The 24,204-nt window shown below is 35.7% G+C and overlaps 1 protein-coding gene across 2 annotated transcripts in view; it reads left to right on the top strand.

The window, feature by feature from the left end:
- MS3_00008146 (uncharacterized protein) overlaps positions 1–24,204 on the top strand; it is a 79,174-nt gene that overhangs the window by 42,239 nt on the left and 12,731 nt on the right. For both annotated transcript variants that reach the window (XM_051216501.1, XM_051216502.1), the window contains exons 7-13: positions 2,535–2,636; positions 6,199–6,300; positions 8,952–9,041; positions 11,131–11,304; positions 13,655–13,741; positions 16,365–16,448; positions 19,654–19,905. In XM_051216501.1, the coding sequence (XP_051067092.1) occupies positions 2,535–2,636; positions 6,199–6,300; positions 8,952–9,041; positions 11,131–11,304; positions 13,655–13,741; positions 16,365–16,448; positions 19,654–19,905 (891 nt within the window). The remainder of the gene's footprint in view (positions 1–2,534; positions 2,637–6,198; positions 6,301–8,951; positions 9,042–11,130; positions 11,305–13,654; positions 13,742–16,364; positions 16,449–19,653; positions 19,906–24,204) is intronic.

Raw genomic sequence — 24,204 nt, 5'->3', positions numbered from 1 at the left:
AGATAAGAAAACATGTGAATAATGATTTTTAGGCACGTATGATCCAAATCAATGACTCAACTGTTAAAATTAAATTCTAATTCCTGATAGGGATTGGAAATTCGTTCATTGATATATGTAGTCGTCATGTTGACATTCCTTAAATATTGTTTTCAGCTGTGAGGTGTACAATTTCAGGGTTGACCTTTTCTAACTTCATCCTTCCTTGTGAGAAGGCAGCATCACTTTTATGCTGGTTGTCTGAAGAAAACACCTTACTGCCGTCACACATCTGTACAGTTAGCAGTATGACTCTGCCTTCGCACTTTAGATTTGCTGCTTTTATTCTTACTGCTCTTCAACAGACCTGTCTGGCATGGTAGGACCTTGAGAAATGGTTGTTCCAGCTAGTATAGCTCAACTGGTTCATTACAATAAGCAAACGCGATCACCACGTCAAGGTAGCAGTAACGGTCAGGACAGAAGATCATATTAGTACAGTTGCTAACATTCTCTGTTGTAAACGGAATACACCCATTATGACATTAAATAAGAAAGAAAGACCAATTCAGCGAAGAGTTCTCCCCTTTTCGGTGAATTCATTTTCAAAGCTGTACAATCGCAAATATATATACTTATTTTTACAGGGTGATAATAATACTGATAATAAACTTCTGTTATACATGGTGACAGTGAGGTTAAATAAACAAAGGTATTAGAAAACAAAATTTTTAAAAACAAGGAAAGTTTGATAGTTAATGGCTTAATTATTCATCGGGTAAGGATGGCTCAGCATGATAAAATAACACAAAAATGTTGAAACAGAGATGAAATGTAATCGGAATGATCGTGGAAATAAAAACAAACCGGTTGGGGGTAGAAGATTTGAAGGGAAGATGGAAGGTGAAGCAGGTGGCTGTAAGGGGACAAGAATATGAAGAAAGAGAAAAAAATGTTTAATACATTAAGACCATGGTAAAAGAAGAGGTTGTACCAGTCTCTTTTGTACACATAATTCTGGTTTTTCAAAATGTATGGCTATTGCCTCGGCAATGCAAATAAGATGCAGTCTAATTGTCTTAGGAAGGCTTCTACTTACCTTGTAGATGACTTTGAACGCAGAATCTGTCTTCATTGAATGACCTGTGTTCACAAGGTGTTCGATTATAGAACTTCTTATTGAGCCGTTGCCTCCTCTTCTCTGTTCTGTTTTAAATTTTATGCTAAGTATGCTTGATAACTTTTCATCTCATTTTCTCCTTATTGTAAATTGAATTGTGCATGTTTCATTTCCCATTGTACTTGAAATTTATCTCTTTTTCTGTTTCTCATTCTGTCAGTTTTCTTTCTGGTTGTGCTAATGTGAAAGTTGATGACTCACACTACGGTACATTCCCACTAGGCCCTACATCGATGATAAAGAACTATCTGAAATGGATGTAAACGTCAAAAGGAATCTTTAGGTGTTTAGAATGTTAGGGACTTTAAATAATACTGTGAAATCATTTTCAATTTATTCCCGAAATTAGTTGAAGTAATTTATTTGTATTAGAGTCCCTTAGCTGTATGGCTTCGCTGGGTAATTTCCATTATTGTCCTGGTTAATCATATCATAAGTGACTGCTTTAAATGTAATTAAATATTTTGAAATAATTTCATAAGTACCTTAGTAATAGGTTCGTGAACATTATGTGAAACATCTGTTCGGTCAAACAAGATCATTTCAGCACTGAGAAGTTTGAGTAGGTTGGTCAGTTTGATAACTTATATCACGGAATGACATTGGACAACTACTGAGAATGATTATCTACTGGACAACTCTTTACAGAGGTACTTATTGGAGATTTAGTGACGGGCCATGATTAATTAATTTCGACTGCACTAAGAGTGAAGTTGTCATTCACCGATGAAATTGAATGATGACTGCTCAATATTGTTCGTTGATTTAAGTTAGCAATACAAATCATTGGGGGCTAACTTAGTGATTTAAAGCTTAAGCACATTATGAGATCTGATGGTCATGTAGTCAATCTCCGATGTGACCGCAGATTCAGGTTACTGAAAAATTCTACACTACGGCTAAATAGCAATGGTTGACTAACTAAGTTCTATCTGTCATGTAAACCATGAAAGGGTACTTCACTTGGTTTATTTTAATGGTAAACCATAGTTTATTAGAACTATTATGTTATCATTTACTTTTTGAAAAGAATATTGTTTATAAATGATCAGCTTGTTGATGATTCACATAACTAGCTGATCTGTATGATTTACAATGATCTTTTTATAACGTTCAACAAGTTAGAGTCTGGGTTGTAATCAACAATCGTCTCCCTATGACTGTTTTTTTTTGCACTGACTTATTGTGCACTATCCTCATTCTACAAGTGTTACTGAGTATCAATGACTTGTTGCTATAATATTTTTCATGTATACATATATTCGAATCGCTTCCAATGTGAATCATATTGGATACTGATTATACTCGTTTACTTTTCGTTATTCCCAATAATGACTTCATTACATAATGGTATCCTTTGTACATATATCTATAGCACAACGTGATCCCATTTCTGGGAGAGGAAATTTTGGTGATCGTGAATGGGATCCAATTGGTAGATATAATGGAAAAACTAGACGAGCCAAAAGTTCTACTGGTAAGATTTCCCAAATTTTCTTTTAATTGAGATCATGAACTGATTGATGTTAGATCATCATTAAAAAAATCTTAAGAAGCACTGAATGGCAGTTTCATCAAGTTGTGGGACTCTTCGACAGTGTGCATCTACAATCCGGTTCGCGGAATTTGAACCCAGGGTCTTCTATCTGGCGTGTGAATGTTATTCATCTTTCATTGTACAATAAGGTTAAATTCTAATTAGAATGTACAATTCGTCTTAAAAGAAAGAAACTGTATTTGTTTATTGAACTAAAGTTTAAATAAAATAGTTTAATGAATTTGCTAAAGAGCATAATTTTAATTTTTATGCCTCAAAATGACCTCCATTCAAGGTCAATTGTGTAACTATGAAACGTTGAGATAATTTATATCATTCTAAAAGGTTGTTTATAGTCAGTCAGTCAGTCAGCTACAACGTAGGACCAGGCACATATATGCATCGGTCCAAGTAGCCATACAAAGAACTTCAAAATGAATATAAAGATGATTTGGTTGATAATTAGCGAGAAATTATTTATTCTATTTCTATTTGAACACATAAATACTGGTACAAAGAGGTATCGAATCAATATGGGGCACACAAGTCAGTTGATTTGTGTATGAGCTGTGATGATCCCTGGGTGTCCAGACCGAAACAGGTGGTTGTCTTAGGGGGGGCCACACTCAGAAACTGTAACCTAAAGGTCTGATCCATAAGGCAGTGGAGAAACGTTAGGAGATGCAGTTCCATGTTAGCCGTTGACCAATAACTAATTCATACGCCATTTGTTCCTTATGAATCCTGGAGCCTATATACATCATTGGTTTGGAATCAGAGTTTTCCAACTCCCCTTGGTGGGTCCTCTATATCCACCAACCCGGTTAAAGCGTTGGAAATTCGCTTTTTGTCCTCTCAATTTCGTAAACAACACCCCCACCACCTTTAGGAGGCAGTGGGTAGGACTTCTGTGACTGAGTGGCTATGTGAGAGCATTTCGAGATAGAGAGAGCTGACTCTTCCCACACTCGGCCGTACCAGGGAATTTTGGGGCAGGGACAAATTGAAGTTTACCAGGTGTACTACCCCACAGACTACAAAGAATTCTTTAGAGTGTGTCAGAAAAATATTTAAAATCTGGGGAAATGTTGAAGTTATTTCATTATTCAAAGTTTGAAAGGAAGTTCCTAGAATGTTCTTGAGAAATGATAGATCATTTGTTATATCTGGATTGAACAGTTAATTATGCGTGGATGGTTCTAGTACCTGTAAAGTATTAAGGTCACACACAAGATTTTAAATTTACTTTACTTTTGTGCCTAAATTAATCTCAGAAAGTTTTCTTTGTATCGTATTTCCCACCTTTAGTTTTCGTTTCGAGGGTTTAAGTGTAGCAAAGGTCTGGGGAACTAGAAATTCTTAAGAAGTTAGTGTCAAGAGTTCATGTGTTAAAGGTTTACAAAATGTATGGAACAAATTGTTAGTTTAATGTTCATTATTTGAGTGACTTTTATTTGGATGTCCTGATCATCTGTAACTCGCAAAGCTCGAAAACATCTGAAGTAAAGCATTTTAAATAATCTAAATTATTTTTTCTGGTTAGCGTTTTTTAATGAGTTAGTTTTTTTACGGGATGAGGTCACTAACCTCACGCCTAACCCCCCTTTTTTATTGGGACTTGAGACTAGCAGGAGCCCTAAAGGGGTCCCGGGCGGAGTTGGAATAAAGCAGTAGTAACTCAATAATGAAAGTGAATAATTGTCCAGTTTTATCCCTAAATTGTTCTATTTAACTGTCAGTGATTTTATCTGACTTTAAGATGGTGGATAAGATTTAGTAGTTTAGATCGATCATTTTGGTAAAGTTTCTTACTCTGAGTTGGTTAGTTTGATCGTAGAGTTTTCATTATTATTCTGAACATTATCATCAGCATAAACTTCACGTAGAAGTGAAGTATTCAACTTCCTTAAAATATGACTAATGTCTTATCGACCTTAATCATGATTGGTTCTTATTGACCTTTATTCTGTCATTTTCCTGTTAGCGTTTTTTTAGCGAGTTAGTTTTCTACGCGATAAGGTCGTTAACCCCATGCCCAACCCTTCTCTTTTATCCGGGTATGGGACCGGAAGTAGCCCCAGATAGGCTTCAGAAGAAGTTTTAATCTGTCATGATTATTCTGACTGTTTAATAAATTGGATCGATTTCTACATGTTTATTAATTGTTGATTGAACTGACTATCATGCTTCTCTGATGTTCTTAATATTCCTTACATTCAAGATTTCAACATCTTTCCAGTCTAATCTTACCTGACTGTGTGAGTAAAGATAAACGAGGCAGGTGGCGAACTTGTCAAAACTCAAAACTTTTAGCCATATACTTATGAGTTATTTTAAAGCTGAAAACAAATGATCAGTTTTCGTGACCAGGTCAAGTTGATTGTAGAATACTATGTCATTATTCAGTCAGTGATCTTTAGTGCTGTCAAAGGTATGAGGGCAGTTATCACTTCCCGGTCGCCCACAACGTGCAAACATTCTTCTAGAAGTACATGAAAAGGAAACTAGGTTATAGGTGGTCTTAAGGATCTGATAGCATAACCACAGTGCCCAAGTGACAATTACTTGAGGCCGGTCACACACGACGTTTTTGTGATGAATTTTCGTTCTAGCACCATATTTGTTGAGATCTTGCTACCGGCGATGGATATCCATTGGATAAGCAAATAAAACAATTCACCAACACATACATAATATATATGGGGGGGCGATAGATTGATTAAGAGATTTCTAAGTGACTAACGGCTAAGATAAAGGAAGGAATATATGTGTAGGCTGTCACATGTAACCAAGCATATATGATCATATAGATGTAATAATAATGATAATACAAAGACATAGACCATTTGTTACTGTTCGAATAACATTGTCTATTAAATAAGTTAATTAAAGGGTTTGACATAATTAACCGTAGGAAAACTTCATCTTAGGAGGGGTGCTATAACTTGTATTTGCTTTTATGAGATTTTTCATGATTTTTCAATGAAATATCTGTTGATTACATTCCGAATTTATAAAACTTTATAGATTTTAGTATGATAGTTTCTTGTGGATGATCCATTTTTGAAGTTTATGAACCCATCATTGTTAAACCACTAGTGAAGACTTAGAAGCACTGGATAACCGTTTTGTCCTACTATGCGACTCCTCAGTGGTGAACACCCACGATCCCGCACATGGGATTCGAACCAAGGGCCTTCGGATTCACACTCAAACGCTTAAACTTGAGACCATTGAACTGGTATTCACTAGTGTTAATATATAATTTCAATTAATCTACAATGTTTCGCGAGAATCTTCCATTTTCTTCGACAAACAAACTGCTTCATACCAGGCACAGTTGAACTCTACTAATCGAAGCTCGTCACTAGAACTTCGAGAATTTTCTGTTGAGATTACAGCTTACTTAAAAAAGTATATAAGTAGTATAAAATATTCTACAAAATTAAGTGCACAGATTATGAATGTTTTTAATTACCTTTAATGTTTTATGATTAATTAGGTATTAGAACTAATCCATTAACTGGTGAAAATGTGAAAACTTTCACTGTCATGGCTGAGGAAAGATGTACAAATAAAGAAAATGGTGTATGCAAACGAAATGGTAAATAGTTTTTATTCTTATTTTGTATCGCATAGTTTGATTATAGGATGTTAATAGCTAACCAGTTTGAACGAGATTTGTGAATATTATCACTTTATTATTGTTATAATCTCTCTCTTTTCTTACGGTTATGACCCAGCTATTCCTATTGCTTAGTGGTCTCGGACACCGATTCACTCGACAAGTCCCCAAATCAGAACACGGTTGAACAGGAAAGAGATCATATTCCAAATAACAAGGTTAGATGGAATTAAGAAGCACAATAGAGAAAACGTTAGTATATTTATAGTTTTCACATGAGAAGATTCTAGAGTATTCTCCACTTATCGACTAGTGCTGATTGGATAAAAATTAGCCAATCAGCGTGCACCAAAGCAATCGTGTATTGAGCATGCTTTAATCCAGTCTATGTCCCGCTAACAATTATCTACATAAAAAGGTGACTTAGTAACAATATTATAGACTGTAGTGTTATGTAACGTACTTTTGATATCCATCCGTAAAATGTACTACTAATGGTAAAGCAGTAGATGGATGACGTGCGATTCTGATTCCTGCCTCATCGCCAGAATGGTTTATTATCAATATCTTCAAATATGAAACTAGGTGGTTCATCATTGAATCTGTTGAGGATGATAGATCATCAGAAATCACTTGGTAAACGTCTCATTTTGTAATTTTATTTTTAGAAGTTGAAGTTCTCATTTTCGAACTAAATGCGCACAGTTTTACCTTTAGTTTGTATTTCCCACGTAGAAGGATCTTAAATGTCATTGGTTTGTTCCCTTTTTTAATATGGTATTTTGTGACGTTTCCTAAAGACATTTTTATATGCTTGAGTTATGTGATTGCTCATTCGTGATTCTGACGTCTTGTGGAATATACTTTCCCTCAATTGAATCTGGTCTTCTCCCTCTAGCTAGCAAGGCTGGGGCGCAGTGAATAGTTTAGCTTGTCTTGCTGTTGTGTTGTTAATCCCCTGTTCAATTCACCAATTTTCGGTGTAATCTCTCTGAGCTTAGCAGAATCGTTCAAGATACCCTAGTTCTCATATGATTAAACTTAATGTTTGTTGAAAGTGTTCTTCTAGAAGTACCTGAAAAGGAAATTAGATTAGAGGTGGTCTTAGTGATCTGAGAGTGTGATCGCAATGCCCAGGGGACAATTACTTGAGGCCGGTTACACACGACCTTTTTGCGAGTAATTTTCGTGCTAGCTTGGTACTTTTTGGGATCTTATCGCTGGAGACAGAAATCTGTGGGATAAGGTGCGGTGTGTGTTTTTAAGATTGACTTTTTCTAACTCCATCCTTCCTTGAGAGGAGGCAGAATCACTTTTATGCTGTTTGTTTGAAGAAAACACCTTACTGCTGTCACACATGTGTACACTCAGCAGTACGACTTCGCCTTCACACCTTAGATTTGCTGCTTTTAGTCCTGCGGCTCTTCAACTGAGCTGCCTGACTGGCATGGTAAGACATCGAAGAATGATTTTATCAAGCTATTACAGCTCGATTGGCTCATTACAATACCGGAAACCAGTGCATTTTTCACGACACAAATAAAAATATAAAAGCTGATTCGGATAATAATTTACTACAGCCTTCAAAAACACATCGATAGTTGTTGTCATAACAAATAATAACTGGTACCAACTATATGACTTCACGAATCTCACAACACAAGTAAGAACATGAAAATATTAGATGTAGATTTATTTGGCACGGAAAACAAATCGAAACGAATATCTCAATGCGCTAACGTAAATATGATTTACATTAATTATCAATCACGTTTATGTACTGCAAACTTGGTAGTACTCAACACTAATTAATCAAACGTCTATGTCTAACTCATATTAATTCTTTTTTTAGCAGTTGACATCATGAGTCAATTGAAGCTAGAGCACCATGAAAAATCTGGAAGCTCTAGACGGCTGTTTCATCCTATTGTGAGACTCCTCAGCAGTGCACATCCAGGTTTTCCATGGTGGTCTAGTTTCAATTGACTCATGATCTCAACTAGTGAAATTACTATAATATCTACGAAAACCCTTTTTGATACATATTAACTCCTTAAAATGTAATTCGTTGTTACAAATGACTGGAAAAGAAAATCAAGTTTATAGGTTACTATTACCTCAATCAATCAAATCTTTACTCTCCATACTGATACCGCAATATAAAACAGTCTAGCGATTAATTAGTTATGTTAAATCTTATCTTAAGTAAGGAGATGAATGATAGTGATTGACATCTTACAAAATACTTTCATTGATTAAACTAACACAATGAGTCAAATATGTAATCAAGGATACCTTATATAATATGTAACTCATTACATTATAAGCAAAGATGGATATCGGTTAACAGTGTAATCCATGCGTTTCGTCCTATTTGGGACTCATCACCTGGATGTATCTGCATCCCACAGTTGATATTCACTCTGGGGCTAGAGCCCAGTACCGTTTGCATCAATCGCCAACGCGTTATCCACTTAGGTACTGAGTTCTCATGGACACTTGCTTGTGCAATAGGGTGAAGTTTAAATTCATTTGGTATTGTTAACTTGAATCTTCCCATTGTTATTTAGGACTGCAACTTTTCATTGTAAAAGTTTCATGTTTCTTTTTTTTAATTTTCAACAAACCAGTTTCTACGAAGAATATTTTCACTGGGGAAAATTGTGAGAATTACACAGTTTCACCTGAATTGAAATCTCCTATTAAACGTGTACAACGAGGTGAGTGATAGCAATCAAAATATTTATAGGTATCAGCATTAGGGTTGTGGAGATTGTTGAGTATTCGATTAAGATCATGAATCGATAAACGTTAGACCACTATTGAAAACCTGAAAAGAATTAGATGGCTGTTTCGTCCTGTTATAGGACTCCTTAGCAGTACACATTGGCAATACTGCACTCAGTATTCGAACCCAGAACCTTCGGTCTTGAGCGCGAACTTTTGTTGCTACCTATAATTAGCATAAGTTTGACTGACAAACGTTTCCGCATTCACATTAAGAAAGTTTTGTGTTCTATGCAAAACTTTCAGGACATAGATGAGGGTGTCATGGTACACACTATTATGTAGTTCCAAATTTGAACGAAGATAGTATTCAATAATTTTCAGTTACTTGCAATCTCTAACCGATTCCAAACATGAAGCTGAATTGATGTTTACCTTAAACGCCTATCAACCCGAGAAATGCCCAACTCATGATTCGAATCTTCGCTCAGTAGTAACTTAACTTCGTTACTTTGAAATTTATTTTTATGTGTCTGAGTACTAGGAAGTATAATTCAGGAAATTATGTGACATAAACACTGGAAGATAACTTGTTTTAACCTGGATGATTGAAATATGAAACGAAAGAAGAACTTTCCATGGGGCCCTCCATTTTGACGTCAATTATATTAGACAATTTTACCGACGGGCTCACCACTTTAGTGGCCCAAGATCTGACTCCAAATGAATCGCATGACTGATCGTTATTGAGATATACATGTCGTCAATCCTCATATATTACATCGACTTAAATCGCATTGGTGAATAACGGAATTAAATAAGTCAAATACGAGAATAAGTGTTTTGAATACGTATATTTTGTACATTCATTGATCTAGACAGACAATCAGAGGAACGAAACGAAGAGAAGAGATCGAAGTGAAATGACGTCCAGTGGAGAAGGCGCGTGAACCAACTTGATTAAATCAAGCGTTAATAGATATTTAAAACCACACAAAAAATAAGCTGCATACATTTGATGAATAGGATTAGAAGTGTACACACACATACGCTCATATAAAAACAGTCAGAGTTGTTAAGTGAATAATTAACAATGTTAAAACATGACTCAAGAAGAATGGATAAACTGGCCTGTTCAGAAGCTAGAATAAGGTAGATGAGTTTAACATAGTAACCAACGCTACAAACTCAGTTTGAATTTATACTACTAATCATCATCAACTACTCAAGATGAAATAAATTCTAAGGTACCATATTGAATTATTTAGACCAATTATAGAATCCTTTCCATAATTCGCATTCACTGAATAATTTTATATGCCAAATCTTAAAATCCAAAGAATATGATTATGTCAAAGAAAATCAGCATAACCGATAAAGTTTACAAACCTCGAATAGTGAGGTGTTCAGGTATATTGATTCAGTGTCAAGGAGAACCGGTTAGCGTATTTTTAGCAAGGTTGTTTTCTACGAGATGGGGTTGCCCCCCCCCATTACCCGGGCTTGTGTCTGGTAGTAGCCCTAAAAGAGTTACAAGTGGAGTTCTTCAAGGAAAAAAAACTGGCAAAAAAAATAATGTCTATGAATCGTTGGAAATAGAAACTTCATGTCAAACAGCTACCATCAATAATGGAAAAAGAATGATAGTTGTCACATGACTAATCGGTAATCTGTTCCGAATCATGTTCAAAAATGATCAGTGGTGACATGAACTACTGAGTATTACTAAGTAGTATAACTTTAATACATAAAGGAAAGGTGATCGGTAATACAAAATAATCGAGCATACGACAGGGCAGTACCATTATACAGTCTGTTTAGTTTTAAGTATTCAGCGGTCATCAATAGGGATTCTCGAATCAGTGATAGTTACTTATTGATGCTTATTACCAAGTTGTGTCCGTATTCTTGATGGGACATATGCTTATTCATATGATTTGAATCTGTCTTATACAATATTATTGTTATTAAGCAAATCGGGTATTCTTAACCTCTAGTTATCCAAATGATTCCTAGGAATAATGTTTCTCATATGGAGTTCTTAATGATAGATTCTTATTTTAATGACCTCTTCACTTTTAGAACCTTCACGTAACGCTATAACTGGTGAGAATTGTGCAACATATGATTATAATTCTGAAGTTAAAATATCAAAAAAGCGAACACCAGTCAAAATTTCAAATCCATTGAATGGTGAGAATGTTAGCGCTTTTATGGTATCGCAAGAAGAAAGACCACGTACAGCTAAACCTTATGGTAAGTAAAAAAATAGAGACGATAACAACAAAACGAAAATCATTATCGAATGTAGATAGGTCTTTGAATTTCGTAGGGAGGAAACCATCCTTAATTTTACTTTTACCTACGCCTGTTACTCCCAATGGAGAAGAAACCGCCCATCAGCATTCTGCAGTCTATTCTGTCCTGGGCCTCCCTTTCCAGTTCTATCTAATTCTTGTTCATTCTTCTTATGTCTATCTCTATTTCTCAGCGTAATGTATTCTTTGATCTCCCACTTCACCTTTATTCAGCTTTGACGATTCCAAGTGAGGATTTGCCTTGTGACCCAGTTGGGTGCTCTCCTCAATGTGTATCCTATCCACTGACCACTCTAATTCCCGATTTCTTCCTTCGCTGCAATCTGGCTTATTCTCTCCCACATTCAGTTGTTGCTGATAGTGTCTGACCAACGGATCCGAAGTATTTTGCGTAGACAACTGTTAATAAACACTTGTATGTTTTGGATAATGACTTTCGTAGTTTTCCAAGTTTCCGCCCAATACAGTAGAACTGTCTTCACATTTATATTGAAAATTCTAACTTTAATGTTAGTTAAAAGACAGATGTTTTGAGTTCCAGATGTTATACAGTTGTAGATATGCTACTCTTGCTTTGCCGATCCACACCTTCACATTTGCATCAAATCCACCGTATTCATCAATGATGCAGCCCAGATAAGTAATGATTGTTACATTTTCCAAATCTTCTCTATCAAATGTAATTCGATTGATGCATAATGTGTTGTATCGGAGAATCTTGCTTTTCCCTTTGTGTGTGTTGAGACCTACTGTCACTGAGGCTGTTGCTACACTATTTGTCTTCTCTTGTATTTGTAGTTGAGTTTGCGATAGAAGAGCTAGATCATCTGCGAAGTTTAGATCGTCCACCTGCATCCTAGTTGTCCTCTGTATCCCGTGCTTCGACCCATATGTTGATATCTCCATGATCTAGTCGATCACTCGAAGAAAAAGAAAGGGTGAGAGTGGGCAGCCTTTCCTAACACCGGTCTTTACCTCCAACAAGCCTGTGAGCTGTCTTCCATGCAGGATTTTGCAGTTTAATCTATTATGGGAATTCCGTATGATATTGACTATCTTCTGAGGCACGCCGTAGTGTCGAAGAAGCTTCCATAGTCTTGTCCTGTCCACGCTGTCAAATGCTTTCTCGTAGTCAATGAAGTTGCTGTAGAGTGATGAATTCTATTTAATTGATTGTTCCACAGTGATCCGTAGTGTTGTGATTTTGTCGGTACACGGAATGTAGCCTGTTGGTCTCGAAGTTAGGCATCTACGGAGTCCTTCATTCTATTTAGAAACACCGTGTTATTGAAAAAAGTATGATGTCTCTGTAGTTCTTACACTTGCTGAAATCGTCTTTCTTTGGTATCTTGATCAGGTGTCCTTCTTTCCAGTCTGTTGTTACTTGTTCTTTAGGCGGTATTAATTCGGTTATTAATTAACATTAAATACAGAACTATGAGAATAAAGAATCAGAAATGTAAACTCAATTTTTGAATGATTATTTAAATAGGCAAGAAATTTCAATGGATTTTATGAAGAAACAAACGGCAAAATCATTGAAAGTAAAGATAGGTGATGAACTGTCAATCATGATGAGATACCTATTTCTACTATTCAACAGTTCACACTACAATACTTCAATCATCCAGATTACAAAATATGATGCTTGATATCGAATTCAACTTTGAATTTAATAGATTCTTAATTGGATTCAACACAAATAATAAATCATTTTTAACCAGTCAGTATCACGAAGTGATTAAACTTAGATATTTATATCATCTGATACAGTGGTGTGTGCTACTGATATCGATAGATATAAGTAGTATGTATCATCAATCGAAAATAAAATACCCGGTGGTGGAAGGTTAAGATCAAAGAAAGGAGAACAAGAATAGAGAGTGATTGGTTTCAAAACGAAAGAACAATGAAGTCTGAGACGGTTGATTGATATTTTGCAAATGAATTATTTATTGTATAGTTTTCAGATTTTACTAAGATGTTCTGTAATTTTGTGTTGGAACACATTCTGCTGTCCTACACTTGTGTTCTCATGAACTACAATACTACTTCAATTGTTTGCAGGTTAAACAATTGCTGCATACTCACATTATCTGGATTCGACCTTCATTGAGCTTATGGATATGAACTGTTGAGGAGTTCTACACTGAATAGAGATATGTATCTATTACTATTTAGTTCTCAGTTGTGATCTAACTAAGATCAATTCATGATGTACATTGTGGTTAATTCTTAATACATACCATATTTATTTCTTTTGTTATTATTGTTATTGGTTATTTTAGTATACAGGAATACAGTGACTGGTGAAAATCTTCAAAGTTACAAAATAACACCAATTGAAAGAAATGTTACACCTAGAGTGGTTAAAGGTAAGTCTCACTTATGTACCATTTATTTATTGATTTGAACACATGAACATTGGTACAAGGAGGCACCAAATAGATATGTGCCACATAAGTCAGTCAATTTGTATGAGGGCTCGGATACTCTCCGGATGCCCAAACTGAAGCAGGTGGTTTTCTTAAATGGCCATACTTGAAGCCTTTGACCTAAAGGTCTGATCCAAAAGGCAGTGGAGCAACCTTAGGAGATACAGTCCCATGGTAGATGGCAGCCAACGATTGGTTCATACGTCATTTTTTCCGCCAGGATCCTGAAACCCATTGGTTTGAGACGAGGGTTTTCCATTTCCCCTAGTTGGACTATCCGTATCCACCAGCCAGGTTAAAGTGCCGTACATTCGCTTTTCGTCCTGTCATTTTCGTGAACAACACCTTCGCAGCGAGAAGGCATTGAGTAGAACTTCCCTGGCAGTGGTTGTATGCACGTGGTCATTGTTGGGGTGATCCAGAAAATTCCTCGCAAAAGACAAGCAAGGAACAGGAAACACTAAAAAACATTTCATCCAATCAGCGTTCACTTGAAGTTTTAGCCAGGAACATCAAGGAAGTGAAACGTCACATGTAGAGTTTCTGATTGGCTGATTGCTATACTGCTTCTATGTTTAGTAGCATTCCAGAATCTTCGAGCAACCCAAGGACATCTAAAATACTATAAAAACCCTATATTTTCTGTATTAAAACGAACCTTTGGAGTACATTGCTTCTCGCATATTTTGCATCTTTTCTCTCGTGTCCAGGTTGCTGTGTAGTTTTAGCTTGGAGGGTTACAGAATAGCTTAGGAACCGAATATAGCGTCCAACTTGCAAGACTTATCAGTCGTGTGAGAGCGTTTGAAAAGGGAGAGGTGACTCGCCCCACTCTCAGTCGTACCAGGGCATTTGGGGGGGGGCATTATCGACTTCATAAACAATATGTTTTATATCATATTTTAATATGTGGTTAAATTCCCATCGGGAATTCCTCAGATGAAAAGAGGCTGAAAGTATGTAGTTTAATCAGTGTTCAATAAAAACTCCTTGAAGAGTTCTAGTAATGAACAGTATTGATTTGAAAATGATCGGTTCCATTATTAATTCCAACATGTTTTTAGGAACTTCTTTAGATCATGGGTCACTCATACTTATACATATGCTTGCTGTATCCAGATTAAAGCTTTTCTTGTAGTTTCAGGTCCTTATCATTTGTTCTATGTTGAAGTTGTTTTGTTGTCCAGTATTCGATTCCGATACTCATAAATAAGCTATTTTGCTGACGAGCTTAACTAGCTGCTCAAATAAGAAGGGTAAGAACTGTTACTTAAGTGTTTGCAAAGAAATGCATCGTATTTGAATGGTATAAGAAAAGCATTTGAATGAAAACTTATGTAGTGTATTGTTAGTGAATGAGGGAAACAATAAAAGAGTCATGATGAGGATTGAAGTGTTCTATTAGATAAACATGGAGAATTGTTTGGTTTACTTACGAACGTTTGTAGACCTTGATGAGTAATATATTTGTTTTCTGTGCTTTTTCACAAGACAGCTTGGACGCTTGTGATGATCATTAAAAGAAAAGATCTAAAAAACATTAAAGAATTTCACATTAAGATATCGCATGAGTTGCGGTAACATTAAGAGTTGGTTTGATTTTCATTATAAATTGTCAACTTTCAAAACATCAGTATATAGTTGTGGAGTCTCTCGCGTTCAACTGAAGGCCCTGAGTTTGAATCCCGCGAGCGGGACCGTGGATCCGCACTGCTGAGGAGTCTCACAATAGGACGAAACAGCCGTCCAGTGCTTCCAGTATTTCACTGGTGGTCTAACAACAATCGGTTCATGATCTCAATCAACGTGATCTGTTTCAGGGCTTGTTAGACAATATGTGACAAAAGCATAGTTTCTTTGATCTTTTTCACAATCCCTAAGCGTAGCTTTTATGCATGTTTACATAAATCAAGTATAGATCACAAATAATAAACATTAATTACTACCCTTAGCGTAGCGATTACGTGGTTAAGTTATCTGATCATTACAGACTTCACTATATCAAGATACTTTGAACATAAAGACTAGGTCTTGGACTTCGGATCGAAATCTATTCATCCATTTGGCTAATGAGCATTTTGATATACTAGCTGATGTTTTATGGAATATCGCTAGCAGCCGATGTCAGTTCGAGATAAAAACTCTAGATCTAGTTCATAACCATCAATTGTAAATCATAATCCTTATTTTTTTACACAAATTTATACCTCTCATTTAATCCTAATAAATAGGTGAACACTCTTAATGTAATTTTAGCGTTGCTCAAAGGTCATTCATAAATTATAGGTCTCACAGATTCATGGATAAATGAACATCTGTGTTTGAGTCCCGCAGGGCGGGGTCGTGAATACGCACTGCTGAGGAGCCCCATACTAGGACGAAACGGCCGTCTGATGCTTCTATGTTTTCCATGATGGCCTAGATTTAACTGACTCGTGAATTCAACTAATAAATGAACATCTCATATTCATTACTACTTTTTTATTTTAAGTAGCATGAAATTTAACTGTAAAAACTCAAAAGTTTACTCACAAATATTTAATTTTGATTTTGATAAATACAGACCGACAAAATCCATTAAGTGGAGAGAATGTTGAAAGTTACACTTATCGTTTAGGGGAATCTAAAAGGACTGTCAAAAAAAGAGGTGAGATATAGAATATTCTTAATAAATGTTAGTTTGATGCATTTTATTAATATCTCTCTGTATGTTCGGATAGTAAGTATTTTGTATATTTGATTTTCGAAGGTCCTGGGTTCGAGTCACGCAATTAAAATCATGGATGCGCACTACTGAAAAGTCCAACACTAGGACAAAACAATTATCTAGTGTTCTTAGGTTTTAAATGGTGGTTCAGTTTAGATTAACTTGTGAATTCAATTAAGAAACTGAAAATATCATTTGAATCATTCCTACATGTCCATTAGTTACAGTTAAGATATCAGAATGTAATTTGTTATAAGTTTGATATTTATTTACGCATTAACGATGAAATATCTACTATTACCTTGAGTGCGTTTATCCAACATGAGCTCCTACTATCCATCTTTGATTAAAAAGCTTGTGAGTTAGGGCTATATCGAAGCAATCCGCACAGGATGCATGTATGCCAACAAGAGACTGATCAATTGCAGTCCTAAATAACAATGGGAAGATACAAGTAGAACAACACCAAGTAAATTTAACCTTCAAACCATTGCACAAGCAGATGGCTATGGGGATTCAGTAGCTAAGTGGATCACACGATGGTATTTAAAGCGAATGGTATTGGGTTCGGGTGCCGGAGTGAACATTAACTCTGGGATGCTGATACATCTAGGTGACGAGTCCCAAACAGGATGTAATGCACGTCAAAGTGGATTTCACTGTTCGCCACTATCCATCTTTGTTTAAAATGAACAAACCATGCTCTACAAGAAGATATTTCAAGCTTGGAGTGAATGAAATTGGAAAATGAATTAACCAATTTAATACTAGTAAAATTGAAATTCAAAAGAACCGCCAAAGAATTAAACGTGAATAAAATAAATCTACTAGATTTTATACTATAGCAAGTCGTATATTTAAGTAAATGCTTCGCATCAAAAAGAGAAATATGTTGTAGACACGTTTAATAAACAGTAAAAGTGAATTGGAAACATTCATCCTTTCCAGTTGCTATTCATTCTTCTGTTGTCTGCTATCACTTCCCGATACAGTGTGTACTTCAGTCTTTTTCTCTTACGTTTTCCTTTAGGATTCAAAGTTATAACTTGCCACTTGATGCAGTTTGATAATTTTCTCATTATGTGACCTTCATGGTCTTTCCTTAATTTATTACCCAACTGGAAGCTGATTTGTACTCTACCACAGTGGGTTGTTTCTGATCGTATCCGATCAACGAACATTGAGTATCTTGTGTAGATAATTGTTTATAAATATCTATACCTTTTTGATGATGGTTGTGGTAGTTCTCCAAGTTTCAGCTTCGTACAGTAGAACTGTCTTGACGTTCGTATTGAATATTCTGATTTTGATATTGATTGATAGTTGTGTTTGAGTTCCATATTTCCTTCAATTGTATGAATGCTGTTCTTGTTTTGCCAATCCTTACATTCACATCTGCATTAGACCCTCCTTGGTCATCAATTATGCTTCCCGATTAGATACGGAAAGTTTCCACCTCTTCCAGAACTTCTCTATCAAGTGTGACATCATGGTCGAATTATTGTATATCCTTACTTATAGCTACTCAAGCACACGAATGTTTCAACCATCTCCAGCTTTTCATCAGTTAATTTGATTGAAATCTCAGCTAATTGATAATCTTGAAGAAGAAGAAGAAGAAGAAGCCTTTTCTCATTAAACCTATAAAGTACAGATCGTATTTACGGAAATTATTCTTTAAGTTTTTACTTAGAATACTTATCTTTTATAATTCACAAATTTGACACATCGGACAAACACTAGGTGGGGATAAACCAACCCTTCAAGGAAAATTACAAAATGTCTTTATATAAAATATAGAAACTGTACATTTAATACATCATTGGCACATCTTCCTTCAGTTGTCTTTTACATGCTTTATGATTCTTCCAATTCTGTTGTTTTTATAATTGCTTATTTAACATTCCTATTCTCTTCAAATCAATCCTCACACTATTCTACTTAAGTCATTCCACTTCCAGTTGGTGTTACATACTACTTATATCTGTTGGCATATGTAGAATACATTACAACAGTAGCAAGCCATTCGGATACCTACTGACCTTCTTTTTTTAGGACTGAATTCATTTTATCATTCTATTGTTGGTTAAAAACGATATCTTACTGTGTATCTTTTAATCCTAACCTAATTATATAAATCAATTGTTTGAAGTTATGAACGGGGGTTTGACATATCTATTAAGAAAGTTGGAATACAAGACGTATGTTCTGTCTAATATGCGACTTTTCAACCAGATTTAACTACATCTTAGTATCAACACAACTTGTACCAATCAAATCACAATTGACGGAGAAGATTTAGAAGATATAAAAGCATTGACATGTCTAGGCAGCATCATTGATGAATACGGTGGATTGGATGAAGATGTGAAGACGCGGATCGAAAAAGCAAGAACAGCATATCTACAATTGAAGAAAATCTGGAACTCAAAACATCTGTCTGCCAATCAAAACCAAAGTCACAATTTCCAACATAAATGTGATGACAGTTCTACTGTATTGGGAGGAAACTTGCAGAACTACGAAAGTCATCATCCAGAAGATACAATTGTTTATCGACAGTTGTCTACGCAAAATAATTCGGATCCGTTGGTCAGACATAATCAGCAACAACTTACTATGGAAGAGAATAAGCCAGATTTCAGAGGAGGAAGAAATCGGGAAGAAGAGCTGGAAATGGATAAGATACACATTGAGGGAAGCACCCAACTGGGTCACAATACAAGTCCTCACTTGGAATCGTCAAGGTTGAATACAGGAGAAGTGGAAGACCAAAGAACACATTACACTGAGAAATGGAGACAAGCATTAGAAGAATGAAGAACAATTGGATAGAACTGGAAAGGAAGGCCCAGGACAGAGTGAGTTGGTGAATACTGTTTGGTGGCCTATGTTTCATTAAGAATTACAGGAGTAAGTAAGTAAGTAAGTAAATATGAACTGAAAATTATTTCCATCACCGACTTGACCGTTCAGTTTATTTTCCCGGTACTAGATGACCATGAATTCATTTATTTTAATACCGATTATATATATCATCAATTCTAAGGCTTAATATAATCACTTGAATTGAGTACATTTTTAATGTTACATAATCATTGTTTATCTTCAGTTTTCCTTCTTTCCTTCTTTTACTTCTTTACAGATCTTAGTTCACCATTAACTGGAGATGGTTCACGTGGTCGTTCATATACTATATCTATTGAAGAAAAACATTTATCTCAACCAAATTTAAATATAAATGAACATGATTCAACACATCATACATTATCATCAAAATCTCTTCGAAATATATTAACAGGTGAAAATTGTATTACATATAATGTATGTCAAGAAATGAGAAGTGAAAAAGTTGACAGTACGACAATGATGATGAATGGGAATACACATAAAAAGTGTAAGATAGTTTCTATTTATTTATTTAAACACATAAACATTGGTATAAGGAGGCACCAAATAGATATGCTTGAGGCCTGGGATACTGCCCGGGTGCCCAGACCCCTTAGGGGGCTACACCCCGAGCCTTGGAAGTAAAGGTCTGACCCACAAGGCAGTGAAGCATCGTGAGGAGATACAGTTCCATGGTAGCAGGTGACCAACGATTGGTTCATACTCAATTTGTTCCTTCAGGATAATGGAGCCCATATGCACCATTGGTTTAGAATACGGTTAAGGCGCCGGACATTCGCTTTTCGTCCTGTCATTTCCGTAAACAACACCCCCGCCACGAGAAGGCAGTGAGTAAGACTTCCTTGACAGTGGCTGTACACGCGTGGCCGTGTGAGAGCATTTCGAGAGGGAGAGTGGGCCCATCCCACTCTCGGCCATACCAGGGCATTTTGGGGGCAAGATAATCGAATTAATGATCTAAAGACAATGTAATGGTTGTGTAGTATGATAGTCTTAGATCCGAGGACAGAACTAAGTGTTAAGTTCACTGCTTAATTAACGTAGAATATGGTATACAACTACGGTACTAGAATGTATAGAACGTCCAACAGTCTCAAATCATAAGACAGAAGAAGACTTGAGTAGTGCTTGTTGAGTAACAATCAAAATGTACAGAAAATCATGGGTATTTAGAGATATTAACGTTAGTTACATCAACATTCTAAATCACCCAATTCGTAAAGAGATATGTTATGCTACTGTCCAACAGTAGGATGTGACGTTGATATTCTAAAAAGCTCCAACACATTCTGATTGGATGGAAACTCTTCAACTCCTTTAGAGCCACGAGAGGCTCTGTTGTAGTTCTCGGAAGCCGTCCCAACACTAAGGATCTTCAGGTCTTGATTCTGGTATGTTGTCTTTGAGATATTGAGTTGTGAATTTATAATCTATATTATTACATCCAATCATTTTATGATATAAAAAGACAGTTATCTTACTTCACAAGTGCCTTCTCACTAGTTATTTGACTAAATCATTGATAGGTCATGAGTTCTAATCATGCGGGGCGGGATCCTGGATGTGCATTTTTAAGGAGTCCCGTACTAGGACAAAACGGCTTCCGAGTTTTCCATGATGGTCTAGCTTTAATGGATTCATGAACTCAACTATTAAATTACTATAATATTCACAAAAACACCCTTCTGATAATAAATCACATTAGTCAGTTTCTCATAGTTACAAGCAAACTGAAGATAACTGTCTAATTTGAAATAATAAGAAGTTTACTTTAATGTTAAAATTGGATTTCACCATCATCTGAAGACTTCTCAATCTCACACTAGAATGAGACAGGTTTCCAGTACTCCCCAATTTCCAATGTTTCCTTAACTTATGTCCAAATTTAATGCTTTGAATCTTCTAAGCTCATTACATTTATGTTTAGTAATCATGTGCGTACAGTTGATTATCCTCTATTAAGTTTACATATTCTGATTACAATTCATCATCTCACTTTCTTCTTAAATGCACGGTTTGGGTAATTCAAAAGTCAAATCGTTCGGGAAAAATGTACCCTTAGGTTTACTGTTTCCTAGTCGGGTACTATCACTTTCACACATTAAATAATATCAAACTGATGATCTTGATATCTCATGTTGTTTGCACTACAATTCAAATGGAACCAATGTCACTCATTTTGTTTTATAATCTTCACATTTACTGACTGAAGTCGAAGATGTAGACTGTTTGATGCCAATTCAGTGACATTCTGATTTGACCAGTTCAAACTTTATTTCACCATAGAGGATGATATTTTAACTTATGAACATAGTAGTACAGAGGATTTGTGTGTGTTATTGATTTATATCGTGGAATGATCTTGAATAAAGAACAATTAAACATCACAAAATTGCTATATTTGAAGAGATTACCAGTTCATGTAATCTGCGAATGAAACAAACATACAGTGAAACAATGATCTAATAAGCTAACTAGTCCGATGTATCTCAGTCCCGCTAACTGGAGATAGAAGTTCAGGTTCAGAAGAGGGAAATGTATTCCACAAGCAGCCACAAAAACTACAAGCACAATTCAAGAGTATAGATACAGAACAAAAATGTTCTTGGTAAACGTTACAAAATAACATGTTAAGACAGACAACGAACCAATGACATTTAAGGCCTCCTTTAGTTGGAAAATACGACATGAAGATGAAAGTAGGTGCTTTTGGCGCCTAAACAACAAAGTCAAATTTTCAAAATAAAATTGCAAAAATAAGACATTTATCAAGTGAACTCTGTGGATCTAACATTCCCGACAAAAACACTAGATATCTATTTAGTTATAGTACAAGGGACCTCAATAGTGTACATTTACGAACCCATTCAAGATCGAACCTAAGAAAACTTTGGACTTCATAGCTTTTTACCGACAAGTCGAGACCCAATAGCATATATTCCTAACGCTGGTTGAAAGTTCATAGAGTCAAATATCTAAATTCATCTTGACTAAATAGCTTCAATAACAGAAAGAGGTCGTTTAATATAGATAGGTGTTACTATGACACTTAATCCACTTCATTTATCAAAGATAACACTTAGTAATCACCCCTTAAATTATATCATCTTATTGTATGACAAAGTAGTGTACTACTTATCAAATTAAGTAAAGAAAATTTTAAATGTGAAACTTTATGATCAGAAAACTGAGTTCATTAATAAGCAAAGATGGATAGTGGTTAGCAGTGGAATCCAGTTTGACGCACGTTTCATCCTATTTGGGACTCGTCACCTGGGTGTACCTGCATCTCAGAGTTGATGTTCACTCTGGGACTCAAACCCAATACCGTTCACTCCTAACGCAATCCCGTTATCCAATTAGCAATACACACAGTATACACATATGCCAATAAGAGACTGACCAACTGCAAACCTAAAAAATCAATGAGAGGGTTCAAGTAACAGTAGCAAGTGAATTTGAGTTCTTTAATTTATAAACTACTGTACAAAACATTAATGTAACTTATCAAACAGGTACATATTTATGTATTTGAATTTCAAGTATTATAAATTGATGAAGTTATGGTACTATACTAACCAAAGTGAGTTAAGTGTTAGTGTAGTGAATGGGAACACAGGTGGGGAAAGCCAAAATTACAGAATCTCTTGGTAAAGTCTGACTAAAACATACAGTAAATACTTCATTTGCAAAATATCATTCAATTGTCTTACACTTGACTTTTCCTTCGTCCCCACATCAATCACTCTATGTTCTCTTTCTCTTCGCTTTCATCTTCTTAACCTTCTGCCGTCAGGCATTCCACCTTTGATTGATGATATATACTGCTTATATCTGTCGACATCGGTAGCACACACCGTAGATGGGAAAAATATCAAAGTTCTAGTGAGATAAGGTGATTTATGGAATTCAGTTACATTAGAATTATCATTAAGAACTCTTTAAGATGGTCGCGTTATTATCGTGAAACAGTTGATATTGAGATGGTGAACTAAGACAATCTTTACACGTCTCGGCGTAGAACAAAATACTCATGCAGTACACGCTAGTTTGAAAATTTACTCAGTTGATAGTATATCATGATGAACCGATCTCCATAAACGTTTGAGAAAGAAAGCAGTTGCACAGACAAATGAAGTGTAATACACTAGGCAGTAGAGCAGTGTAAGAAGATGCGGTCCCATGGTAGTCAGTGACCAACAGTAGGATCATATGCAATTTGTTTCCTCAGGATCATGGAGCCCATGTGCATCAATGATTTGTAATCAGAGTTTTTCAACTCCTCTAGGTGGATCCTCCATGTCCATTAACCCGGTCTAAGCGCCGAACACTCGCTTTACATCATCCAATTTCATAAACAACACTCACGCCACGAGAAGGCATTGAGTAGGACTTCCATGGCAGTGGCTATATGTGAATAGTCATGTGAGAGCGTTTCGAGAAGGAGAGATGACTCTCTCCACCCTCGGCCATATCAGAGCATTTAGAGGTCGATGAATTTACCCCAACATATTAAAGTCATCATCATCATCTTCCGTTATAGATGTGTTTGATTTATCAGTTATTTTACAACTTCAAATTATTCATCTTTTATCATAGAAAGTCAATTTTGTTTCATGGTTATTTACTTCTCTGTTTGATAATTATGTTACATTTTCATAAATCAGATATATCAAATTAAATGTTCCGATTGTTGTAGATAAGTGTTTGATTGTTTAAAACAATTGGCTTATTGTAATGAAACAGGATTAGATTAATAAGGTATAATTTAGTTAGGGAATTTTAG

This window comes from Schistosoma haematobium, chromosome 4, assembly GCF_000699445.3.
Source record: "Schistosoma haematobium chromosome 4, whole genome shotgun sequence".
Lineage (NCBI taxonomy): Eukaryota > Metazoa > Platyhelminthes > Trematoda > Strigeidida > Schistosomatidae > Schistosoma > Schistosoma haematobium.
Note: the sequence above shows the minus strand (reverse complement) of the source record. Positions and strands in the feature narration are given on the sequence as shown.